The sequence below is a fragment of the Lagenorhynchus albirostris genome, chromosome 14 (assembly GCF_949774975.1).
Source record: "Lagenorhynchus albirostris chromosome 14, mLagAlb1.1, whole genome shotgun sequence".
NCBI lineage: Eukaryota > Metazoa > Chordata > Mammalia > Artiodactyla > Delphinidae > Lagenorhynchus > Lagenorhynchus albirostris.
Window position 1 is genome coordinate 85,312,836 of NC_083108.1, and position 12,943 is coordinate 85,325,778.

General features: G+C 43.9%; 1 protein-coding gene across 3 annotated transcripts in view; it reads left to right on the forward strand.

Moving 5' to 3' along the window:
- The window catches only part of GLT1D1 (glycosyltransferase 1 domain containing 1), a 138,113-nt gene that overhangs the window by 46,329 nt on the left and 78,841 nt on the right, over positions 1 to 12,943 (forward strand). For all 3 annotated transcript variants that reach the window (XR_009534662.1, XM_060120791.1, XM_060120790.1), the window contains exons 7-8: positions 1,896 to 1,991; positions 2,616 to 2,665. Coding sequence is in view for 2 of the 3 variants with exons in the window: in XM_060120791.1 (XP_059976774.1) it covers positions 1,896 to 1,991; positions 2,616 to 2,665 (146 nt within the window). In the remaining variant the exon portion in view is untranslated. The remainder of the gene's footprint in view (positions 1 to 1,895; positions 1,992 to 2,615; positions 2,666 to 12,943) is intronic.

Genomic DNA, 12,943 nt, shown 5'->3' on the forward strand with positions numbered 1-12,943 from the left:
CTGTGCCCCCTGCAGTGGAAGCGTGGAGTCCTACCCACTGGACTGCCAGGGAAGTCCCCTACATCATTTACTAAAGAGAAGAGTTTGTCTCCTGACCCCAGATTCAAATGCCTGACCTCAGATTCTTCTGATCTCAAATTCAAATTCTGGACATAGCCTCTAGCTTAAACTTTTGGTCAAAGAAGTATTCACGAAGGTCTGTATTTCTAAGGTTAGTTTCAATACTGAAAATACAGGAAAAATATATAACAAAAAAACCTCAACATATCTCAATGAAATTGTCAACAGTCAATTCAGAGACTGTAATAACGGTTTAAGGTTTTTCTAAGAGGACATCTGAATCTTAACACTTCAGTAAAGACTTTCTCCAGTGCTGGTTATGTATTATTATTATTATTATTAGCTTTTGTGATTGTGTGAGAGTGCTGTCAATATATCTTATTACATTCATTCTAATTATATTACTACTCAAGACTAGAAGCACAGAGGGAATGAAATTATTTGCATTAAGAATGGGATGGGGCTTCCCTGGTGGCGCAGTGGTTGAGAGTCTGCCTGCTGATGCAGGGGACACGGGTTCGTGCCCTGGTCTGGGAAGATCCCACATGCCATGGAGCGGCTGGGCCCGTGAGCCATGGCCGCTGAGCCTGCGCGTCCGGAGCCTGTGCTCCGCAACGGGAGAGGCCACAACAGTGAGAGGCCCGCACCGCAAAAAAAAAAAAAAAGAATGGGATGAATGAATGAAAACCTTCTTCTTGCATGATTTTATGTCCAATTACATATGTTTGGAAATGGTGAAGTTTTAGGCTAGCTTGGGTTAATATTAATAATTTATTTTTCTTCAATGAAATTTTATAAAGAAGGCAGGGTGGCTTCTTTTCTTTTCTTTTTTGTGGGGATCCATGCCATGTGGCTTGTGGGATCACAGTTCCCGACCAGGGATTGAACCCAGGCCGTGGCAGTGAGAGCGCCGAATCTTAACCACTAGACCACCGGGGAACGTTCCCAGTATTTCTGTTGACGGCATGATCTGCCGAACAAACCTCCTCAACAAATGGTGACTTAAAACAACCGCCATGGATTTTCTCATGAGTTTGCGGATTGGCGGTTTGGACTTGGGTCATCCCTGCTTCCACTGTGTGTGCTGGGCTCACTTGTAAGTTGGGCTGAGGCCTGACGGGTCCTGCATGGGTGGTTGGGTCTCTCCTAAGGAGGCAGGCAGGCCTGACTGGAAGGCAGCAGCATCCCAGTGGGTGGGGACGCTGCACACCAGGCTTCCCACAGCCAAGACTTAGAAGTCACTCCCACTCTGTTATTGATACCAGTCACCAGGTCAGCCCAGCGTCTAAGGGTGGGGAAATGGGTTCCACCTCTTGCTGGGAGGGACCACAAAGAGTGTGGTCACCTGCAACTCGCCTTACACGACAACTTTCAATGTAACAAACCTAAACCTCTTATTTCATGTATCTGTGGGCACGTATACATTACGCATGTGTCCCTATATATAGACATATACGAACTCAAGAGGACATTTCTATATAAACCATCTTTCTAGTTTCATAAAGAAAAGATTCTTCCTAACTGGAATTGCATGGAAATATTTTCTAGGACCTGTGGCTGACATTTCAGTAATAACTGAGGCAGTTCTTATCACCTCATCCTTCTGTACTGCAGCAAAAGTACCTTTACTTTATTAGGCCAAGTTCAGCTCAGGTTGATTCACCAGGAGGAACGGTTAGTTCATGCAGTGAAATGAAGATAAAATCTAGGCGTGGGAGCAGCTGCCTGAGAGGTCAGAGCCCAGCAGCCTCTGAGCTGTGTCTGCGGGGACATTGTCACCGGGTCATCGATTCAAGTCCTCTTCGTTGAAAATACCCTGAACTCTTCTGTTGCAGAGATTAACCAAAGTGCTGACAATCTACACGTGTTTCTCCTGATCTGTGGACTCCGACAGGTGAAAGACCCTCTCTATCTGGTGGATGCATTCTCAGGTATGTGTTCTCAGGGGACCCTTTGCCTGCGGAATTCCACTGGGGTCCCTGTCTTCACATGTCTCTCCTTAGGACTTTGAGTTTTCTCATTTTTTTTCCCATCAGCAGAACTGTTTCTAGATTGTCACTTTGGAAACAACCAGAAAAATAACCTCGCTGTGTAGTCGTTTCAGTTGTTTCCTACTTCCCTGTGCCCTCAGCTTCTGAGGAAATCATAAAACATAGCCAATAATGATAAGTCTAAAATAATTTTATCTGGCAATATTTTACACATGCCAATTTGTATGATACATTTGGAGTTTTGTTGCGTTGCTTAGTTAATCTATAGATGCTTCAGTGTATTCTAAAATCCATACTGAATTGTGATGGCGTATCCATCCTAATTACCTAATAAATTAGATCTCTGAATAATGTGCAACGTGCTAGAAAAAAATATTTTCCTTAAAACCATAAAATGTCACATACTTACATTTAAAATAATTATAAGTTGACTAATATGAATGAAAGCAAAATGACATGAAATAATTTATATTGTAGCGTAATTAATATTAAACTGATTTATGTTTTCAGCTGTGACTTAAAACCGTTTTAAAAGTCTTTTTTTTTTCTTTTTTTCTCCCCAAGAGTGGCATCAAGAGGAGCCCAGCGTTTACATGGTTATCGTTGGCCCTGAAGTAAGTTGATCTGCCGTAAGCATGGATCTCCTCTCTGTTTTCCTCTTTATTCTTCTTATGCATTTTCTAAAATTAGTTTCTGTTACTTTTCTAACCCAAAGTTTCTTGCTTTCTTAAGTGAATAAAGTCTGTTTGCCTTTTCAACAATGAACACCAGACCAAAGTTAAAGATTATGAGGCTTTATAAGTCTTCACAATTAACTTATCGCTACAAAGGGTAAGAAATTCTTACGGGAATACAGAGGAGTCATATGAAGAAAGTCCATGTAAGTCCATGTATGAGACAAACGTTCCATGTGGTCCAGATCATCTTTGAAACTTCCTGGAAGTGCTCACCTGACAAACAGAGCTGTTCCTTCACCCGAGCACCGGATTAAGCCATTGACTTGCATTCAGGAGCCGAGTGGGGTGGAAAAGCACAAGAAATACAGTCTGCACTGGGGCATGTCCTTGCCTGTCAGTGGCCGTTGTCCGGGGAACAGAGACCAGTGGCAGGGCTTGGAGGTGCTGCCTCTCTCTCCCCGGGACTCAGGATATCCCCTCTCCCCTCCGGCAGATCCGGAGCAAGCATGTGCTCTGTTCCAGAGTCAATTCTAAGCGCTCAGGACGCAGAGAATCTGGGTGGTGACACACTGGTCATCTCATGAAAGTGAACGCTGATTTGCTCCAAGCAGTTTGGAAAATAAAGTACGCCTCCCGCCAGGTGGGATGTAACACTGCAGTAGCAAGGACTTTTCTTCTCTTCGTGGGGCTTCTCTTCGTGGGGCTTCTCTTCGTGGGGCTTCTGTGCCAGGGCTGCACAGTGCATCCCCTGCGCCCTAGGACGACTCACGCTTCCTTTCCCTTTTGCCCAGCCGGATGGCCGAGTCTGTGCACGTTAAATGCCTGCATGACCTCCCTGTTCTGTTCTGTAATTCCTCCTGTCGTGGTTTCCTAGTTCCCTAGGGACCCACCGAGCATGCAGGGGGTGGCAAGCTTTTCTTTAGAATACTAAAGACCTTTGGAAATACTGCATTTACCTCGAAAAAGGCCCTCTAGCCTAAAAGCATATCAAGGGCTAGAATCTGGGTAGCCACACTGGTTGTCACGTGGAAGATGAATCACCCCATCATCCATGTTCCTTGTTGGTGTGACAGACACTCACACACACAGGCACGCACATACCCAGGCCTGCACGCACATACCCACATCCATCACACGCTCAGGGCCAGCCTTTTGATGGTTAACAAGATAATCCCTAGTGCGCTAATGAATGCATGTTGAATAATGAATGTTAGGTCCCATAGTGGCAAAGTTGTTACTATTATTATTATTTTAATTCTCTTTCCATCCTGCTGTTCGAAGAGCATGATTGACTGAAAAAGTTTTAGCTTGATGCTAAATTCCTTGCTAACCAAGAGAGAAGGCCTGAGGTTAGAGCCACGGCAACAACAGTTATCCTGAAAGAATTTAGTCATGTGGCTTTGCTTTCCATTGTTTTTACGTTTATGGTTTTGTTCTGCTTACGGTGTGTGATACTGGCTTTCCAACGCTTGAAAATTTCCTTTAAAAATGAATTGATGTCACAAAAAGTAGTAAATAAGCAATAGTCCAGCTGGGGCACAGCTGTGACAAATTGTGACCGTACGCAAATAGCCAAAGTTTGGGAAACAGTTTTTATAGAGAATCAGTCGGTGTGCCCAGTGGAAGAAATACCAAAAGAACAACGCTTGGTGGAGAAGAACGTTCGCAAACGGCGGGGTAATGTTGGTCTGATTTCTCCGTTTGACTCTTTCTGTCGTGTTTCCTTTTAAGGAAACCTAGAGGGAGGTGGCAAACTTCGAAGCTCTAGCTTAGCACTAAATATGTTCCAGAAACCCTTCTGCAGCGACATAAAGACCAAGGCGGCATGTGAGCTGGTACAGAGGCCAGAGAAGAGGGAGTGACCAGGACACGCGGTGCTTTCCCGCATTTACTAAGCATCTCCATCTTTAACTCAGTTGCCTACAGGTGAAGGATGCCATTTGTCTCCTACAGGCTTCCTAAGTCATAGTCCTTTAGAAGAAACACTGTTGTATTGTTTTTTACATTAAACAATTAGGAAGGCTTTTCGCTTCTCAGGACAAAGATATTTATTCTGCCACGTGTTCTTGGAACATACAACTTTCCCTCTAACTTTAGTTGGCCTAATTTTAAAAGAGCAGTGAGTGTAAAAAATGTGTCTTCTGCTAATTTCACTGCAGGGAAACTTGTCCCTCAGGCTTCAGGTTGGGAGGCGGTAGGGGAGGGTGGAGACTGTGGCCAACTGTGGAATGAATGGTGGGCGGGGCAGGATTCAGCCACAGCAGGGTTTGCATTCAAAGATGCAGGCTCCCTTGTCAGCCTTGCGAGAGAAGCCACCATCCAGAGGCCTTTTTCTTCCTCTCTTTGGAAAAAATGCCCGTGTGTGTGAAATGTCTTATTTTTAACTGCTGGGAACTAATTAGACAAACGTACTTATGCTTGTTCATGGGTGCGCACACAGACACACACACACACACACACACACTCTCTCTCTCTCTCTCTCTCTCTCTCTGTTTGCCTTGTTGGCCCTACAAAATGCATCTCTGTATTTTCTCTTTTGTAACTTCCAGAGGGAGGCAATTCTAAGTGGTTTTGAGCAAAGGCTGTCATGACTTTGCCTATTAAGGATCAGGCAGCAGAGGGTGACATGAGCTGGGCGGGGCAAAGGAGATTTGCAGGGACCGTGGAAAGACGTGTCTTGGGAAGCTTAAGTGCTTCCGCAATTCCAGGGGCCCCTCCTCTCTTTTTCCAAACTAGTCTAATAAATCTCTGATATACCTGAGGACAGGATGCTTACTGGGCAAATGCGGGTCTGGGACTAGTCTTGTAGAATGCGCCCCCCCAAGGCCCCCGTGCGCCCGTTCTGAAGCTGCATCTTCAGCCGCCGAGCTGGTTTGCTTGGGTGGAGTGGGAACACAGAGCAACAGGGAATGAACGAGAGGAAGAGGAGCCGTGAAAGGGAGCTGTTGAGTGAAGGGTGGTGAAGAGTTATGATCTGAGAGCTGCTAGCCCTTAAGTTCATTGCCATGAATTAGTAACAGTTCACAAGCACTTCTTGCACAAGGCACTCCACTCTCTATAATTAAAAGCCCTCAAGGAAACGGAGAAAGGCATCCTTGGGTTGCAAATGTGCTGCTTAGCAAAGCCAGCCGTAAGCACCTGGCCCTGTGCAGGCAGGCACAGTCAGCCCAGGGCTTTACTGAGATTTGCTCAGTAAAGCGCGCACACACACACACACACACACACACACACACACACACACACACACACACACACACACACACACACACACACACCAGAAACAAGCTGTTAAACAATACTCTTGCTTCATGTATTTCACACACTCTGTTATTTTAAAAAACCTGTTCTATGTCTCTGCTTTGCTATTCCATGTCATTAAAACAAAGGTTATTTTTATTCCAAAATTGATTTCATGATGTGCTCCCTGATCTGAAGTTTGGACAACACTGACTTGGGCCATGCTTGATGGTGTGTGTGTGTGTGTGTGTGTGTGTGTGTGTGTGTGTGTGTGTGTTTCTCTCCATCCACTACACATATTCCCTCTTGAAAGCCAGTGCATTGGCTGCTTCCTCAGTGAGAGATTCCCTCCCCAAATCTCAGGCTGGCTCAGATGTGCTTCTGACCCAAGCTCTTCCCCACTAGCATTATAAGATTTCCAAGCATCTATTAGTTTTCAGCGTCAAGAATTCAATTTAACATCACTTTTTCTATTTTTTTTTTTTTATGAAAGCGTCTTTATTATTTTTGCTGTGTTGCGTCTTCGTTTCTGTGCGAGGGCTTTCTCTAGTTGCAGTGAGCGGGGGCCACTCTTCATCGTGGTGCACGGGCCTCTCTCTTGTTGCGGGGCACAGGCTCCAGACGTGCAGGCTCAGTAGTTGTTTGTGGCTCACAGGCTCTAGAGTGCAGGCTCAGTAGTTGTGGCGCATGGGCCTAGTTGCTCCGCGGCATGTGGGATCTTCCCAGACCAGGGCTTGAACCCGTGTCGCCTGCATTGGCCCGAGGACTCTCAACCACTGCGCCACCAGGGAAGTCCCCAACATCACTTTTGAATTCAGATGTAGGAGGAAACTAAAAGGATTTTACATTTGACATTGAATATTTGAATACAATGTTATGGGTTAATATGCTGATCTTTTGGAAATAGATTTGAGAAGTGGGTCAGAGGGCAAATCTTGGGACACATTAAGATTCATCTTGTAACCATTATCTCTTAGAGCAGATCAAACACCCTGAGTGTTACAATTATTTTCGACATCTACTGTGAGTACACTCTTCTTCCATTCATCTTTTTCTTTGTTAGCTGCTAAGCTCAGTGATTGAATAAACTCTTTAAGTCTAAATTACACACTTTTGGAGGACTGTAGCCTTTCCAGGTCACGTGCAGGGTCTCTTAGTACAAAATTGCATTGACTCTGTTAGTTAATTATTATTAACTAACCTATTACTAGGGCCTATTATTAGGGAATAATTGCAGTGCATGCAGCAGTGATTCCCTCTCTCTCTGTCCACGTCTCTGCGCGGAGCCTGGTCAGATCTGAGACCCCAGTGAAGACCTGGCTATGCAGCTCAGCCAGTGCCCCCTTGGGTGCCGCATCAGTCCAGCTTCAGCCCGAGGGAATTCATTAGGAGGCGACAAGGGCTACTAAGAGAAGTGTTGCGGAGGCTGAAGACCAGGTTTGGCTACATCCGTTGCTTAGTCTCTGGATCTTTCCCTTCAAGGTCCACGGTCCAGCGTGGGTTACATCCGCCCTTCTGTAAGGAGAGGAACGGGCACCCGATTCCACTTCCACCAGACCACATGCGGTGGGAGGAGGTGAGGAAGACGCCCAGACGAAGCGGAAGAGGAGAAATGGATGCCAGATAGTGAAAGCAAAAGCTGGATGAGCACGTGGCACACGCGGATCAGCTGTTTGTGCTTACGAGTGCTCAGACAAGGACTGAATACCTTCAGAGGTCAGAGCTCTTCTCCAAGACATGTTAACGTAACAGAGTCAGTGCAGGCTAGAGGTGTGTCTGCCAGGACAGGGGAGCCCAGGGCCTGGACTGCATAGCGCATTCACCTTTGTTCCTGCCATGTCCAGTGGCCGGGCTCAGAAGGCATTTATCACGCTCTCCTCTGGAATAGTATTGCTTTGCTTTTTGGGTGGCATCACCTTTCTGCCAACGATTTATAAAACAGGAGAGTAAATGTTCTTGTGTGTGCTTTATATTTTAAATGCGATACATACGTTTCCTTCTGTGGTCATTCTTAGCAAGAACATTTCAAAAAGCGGGATCTCAGTCCCCTGTGAAATCTATCTAATCCTTCATTAGTGTTTGCTGCTGGCAAGTTAGTTAACACCTTTGGACCAAGATTGCATCATCTGTGTCAGGCAAAGTGTAGTCTTGCATGGCTGTGTAGTAGAGCGGTTATGTGCTAGCTGGGTGCACTTCACTGCTCTGGGCCTCAGTTTTCCCCATCTGTAAAGTGGGTGTGACTAAGAAAACGTAACCTGCCTCATCGTTTCTTGAGAGGCCAAAGTGAGTGCATACTTGGCCCAGCGCCTGGTTCATAGGCGGCATTGTACGGGCATTAAATGAAAGAACTTTCTGTGCTGATGTTTCCTTTCTGTGTTGACATGCTAGAATTCTGTTTTAGCTGCAGAATGGTTTAAGGCATTGGTTTTCTATTAAAGCTTCTTCTGATCTCTTGGTACAACCATCTCGGCAAAGCATGTGGTGTCTGCTCGCAGCGGGGGGGCCCGGAGTGGGTGCATTTTCTGATACTCTTTGATAAGCATCGTGGTAGGAACATTCGGCTCGATCATGACAGCTTAATGACTTTCCACCATAACTTCGTATATCAAAGATGATTTTCCTTAAGCCTGGGAGTTGAGACAATATATTTTGCTAGAAAGTAAATAAGCTCAGAAGGAGGAAATGAGAATTTTCTCTGCTGCTTGCAGTGCTTTCGCTTTTTAAAATTTCATAACATGTGCTTTCATTAAATAAAAATATCTACCCTTCTTTCTTCTTTGCCTTGTGTTTTCTTCCCCTTGGCTTCACTAAGAGATTTGAAAATGAACTGATGTGGAAGACAAACCCAGAAAAGTTTAATGCAGTTTGTACTTTCAACTTGAAACTTGATGTTATACCTTCAAAATTGTAGTTAAAGGGTTAGGTGTTTCAGCTGTCTTGTAAAAAAATTTTTTTCCCTTCATGAATTCTTTTCCCCTAAATAGTTAATCATGAGAGCAGAAAAGTGTTAAAAAAAATTAAAAACAGTGGGGCTTTCCTGGTGACGCAGTGGTCAATAATCTGCCTGCCAATGCAGGGGACACGGGTTCAAGCCCTGGTCCAGGAAGATCCCACATGCCGCGGAGCAACTAAGCCCGTGAAACACAACTACCAAGCCTGCGAGCCACAACTACTGAAGCCCATGTGCGTAGAGCCCGTGCTCTGCTACAAGAGAAGCCACCGCAATGAGAAGCCCGCGCACCACAACAAAGAGCAGCCCCCGCTCGCTGCAACTAGAGAAAGCCTGTGCACAGCAACGAGGACCCAACGCAGCCAAAAATAAATAAAATAAATTTATTAAAAAAAATTGAAAACAAGAAGAATTTCTAACTAAAATTTATCATAAGTAAAACATGCATGTCAGAATTAACATGTATTGCCAAAAGAAGTCTTTCATTGCACTGTTTATCTTTTCATGATGGGATGTTAGGGTTATATAATGCAATTCAATGGTTTAGGATAATTTGAAGGAAAAGGATCAGAAGTGGGAAATGGAAAGGTAGAGCCCGTATAGAACTAGCATGACATTGGGAGGAAAATGAACATGTCTAAGGAGAAGAGATGGACAAGTACCCCAAAAAGTAGGCCCACTTTTGGTGGGAGGGGGTAGAAAAGTTTGGGAGGAGATGTTACTTCTGGTTTGGATAACTGGGCAGAGTTTCTCCGAAAGTTGACATTTGTCTGTGCCTTGGGGGATGAATGGGTTTTAGGGACAGAGGGTGGCATTCCTGGTGGAAAGGAAGACATGCAGTTAGGAGAGAGGTGAGAAGTGGAGAGTAAATGTTACGGAGTCCGTGCTCATGTTGCCCACCGCACGACAGGCCAGTAAGTCAGGAAACGAGGAGCTGGGGCAAGGGACAGCAGCTTTATTTGGAAAGCCAGCAGACCGGAAAGATGGTGGACTAGTGTCCCAAAGAATCGTCTTCCCTGAGTTAGAATTCAGGCTTCTTTTATACTAAAAGTGGAGGGGGTGTGGTTGGTTGTCACAGACTTCTTGGAATCCTTTGTTCTTGCAGCTGTTCGTGAAAGTCAGATCACACTGTTCCTGTAAACTTCCAACAAGACAAATGTTATTCTGTGTTCTGCAGCTTTTTATCTCCGTATGAATGGAAAAGTGTTATAGCTGTAAGAATGGGCTCTTGTATATTTCAGGCTACAGGCAACATTCTTAACTTGTAGCAAAAGCAATAGAATACAAAAGTTAAAGTAAAAGAAACAGATCCAATATGGAGTCAGGTTTGTTCTTCCCTGTGACATAAATAAGTAAGTAGTTAGGGGTTCCATAACCCACATGGGCTTTGTATAAACTATATGATAAAAATCCTTTGAGTAGAAACCAGAGGGGCAGTGGAACTTGGGTAAGAGTGCCGTCTCCAGAGTCAGACTGCCTGAGTTTGACTCCTGGCGCAGCACCTTCCTAGCTGTGTGATCCTGGCTAAGTTACACCAGCTCTCTGAGCTCCACTGGCCTCCCTCCTAAAGTGGGGATGATGATTGCAGGATTGTTGGCAAGAAGTAATGCACACATAGGACCTGGCATAGCTTAGGCCCAGAGTAAGCAGCGAATGAGTACTGACTGTTAACAGCAACAGTAAGCAATAAGTCATGCATGGCTTTGAGTTTATTCTTTAAAGATCTTTCTAGCAATAGCATTGTGTTTGTAGTTCCTTGTGTCCCTCTGTAACCCCACTGTTGCCCCTAGCTTGCAGAGCTCCAGCCTAAGGACAAGGGGGCTGAGTAAGGAGGTCTCTGTTCAGTGGCTCCTGCAAAAATGACTGCCTGCAAGTCCACGGAGGGTGAAGCCCCCAGGAAGCAACTGACTACAAAAGCCTCTTGCGACAGTTCTCCCTGAAGACCTAAAGAGACATTTCTCCAAAGAAGGCATACAGATGGCCAACAGGTACATGAAAAGGTGCTCAACATCGCTAACTATTAGAGAAATGCAAATCAAAACTACAATGAGGTACCACCTCACACTGGTCAGAATGGCCATCATCAAAAAGTCTACAAGTCATAATGCTGGAGAAGGTGTGGAGAAAAGGGAACCCTCCTACACAGTTGGTGGGAATGTAAGCTGGTGCAGCCACTACGGAGAACAGTATGTAGGATTCTTAAAAAGCTAAAAATAGAGCTACCACATGATCCAGCAATCCCACTCCTGGGCATATATCTGGAAAAAACTATAGTTCTAAAAGGTACATGCACCCTTATGTTCACAGCAGCACTATTCACAATAGCCAAGACATGGAAGCAACCTAAGTGTCCATCGACAGATGAATGGATAAAGAAGATGTGGTACATATATACAATGGAGTCTTACTCAGCCATAAAAAAGAATGAAATAATGCCATTTGCAGCAACATGGATGCAACTAGAGCTTATCATACTAAGTGAAGTAAGTCAGACAAAGACAAATATCATATGATATCCCTTATGTGTGGAATTAAAGTATGACCCAAATGAACTTATTTTCAAAACAAATAAACTCAGACACAGAGAACAGATTTGTGGTTGCTGGGGCGGGGCAGGGGAGGGGAGGGAGTTGGGGGGTGGAGGAGGGATGGAGTGGGAGTATGGGATTAGCAGATGCAAACTATTACATACAGAATGGATAAACAAGGTCCTACTGTAGAGCACAGGGAACTATGTTCAGTATCAAGAATATGAAGGTTACATATATATATATATATATATATATATATATATAACTGGATCACTTTGCTATACAGCAGAAATTAACACAACATTGTAAATCAACTATGCTTCAATAAAATAAAATAAAAAGAGTGCGCCCTTTACTGGAGAGGTGAAGAAACTCATCGTTACAGGACTGTAGCAGCTCGCGGAAAAAAGACGTTATCACGTCCACTGAACTTCTGATTGGCAGGCGTTCCTTCCCGTGTCTGGTGCGAGAAATTGCTCAGAACTTCCAAACAGATCTGCACTTTCAGAGTGCAGCTATCTGTGCTTTGAGAGAGGCCAGCAAAGCCCGTCTGGTTGTCTTTTTGGAAGACCCCAGCCTGTGTGCGATCCACGCCCAATGTGTAATAGTTCGGCCAAAGGACATCCAGCCAGCACGCTGCTTACATGTTACATAAGAACATGCTTAAGATGACTCAGATGGGAAACCTTTCATTGTTTCAAAGAAATTCTCTTCTTTGATAGTTCTGAACGTTAGGTTTTTTGCCCGCCGATGGACGCAAAAGGTACCTAAGTGTTTGAATGCTGAGTGGAAAAATAGGGGGCAGAAATCAGGGATTGGCAGTTTTTCCAGTTTCATTTTGTATGTGAATTTTTAATGTAAAAGCAGAGACAGTAATTCAGGTCATAATGTTTCAGCAAACAAGCTTCAGAAGTTGAATTTTATAAAAATTATAAATAAACCTGTTCAAATATTCTGGATAATTCCAGCGTTTGGATTTTCTTAAAGTAAATTTCTTTTTTAAAAAATATTTATTGAAATATAGTTGATTTGCAGTGTTGTGTTAGTTTCAGGTGTACAGCACAGTGGTTCAGTTATACATAAATACGTATATACATATATGTATCTCTATTCTTTTTTAGATTCTTTTCCATTATAGATTATTACAAGATATTGAGTATAGTTATATAGTATATATTATACAAGATATTGAGTATAGCTATAAAGTAGGACCTTGTTGCTTACCTATTTTGTATATAGTAGTGTGTATCTATTAATACCAAACTCCTAATTTATCCCCCCCCTCCTCCCTTTCCCCTTTGGTAACCATAGTTTTGTTTTCTAGGTCTGTGAGTCTATTTCTGTTTTGTAAATAAGTTCGTTTGTATCATTTTTTTAGATTCCAGATAAAGCGATATCCTATGATATTTAAAACAAGTAAATTTCCAGCTAATGACAACTAAATGGTCTTTGCAGCATTTTAATCGTACGGTAGATTCCATCCATTCACTACACTTT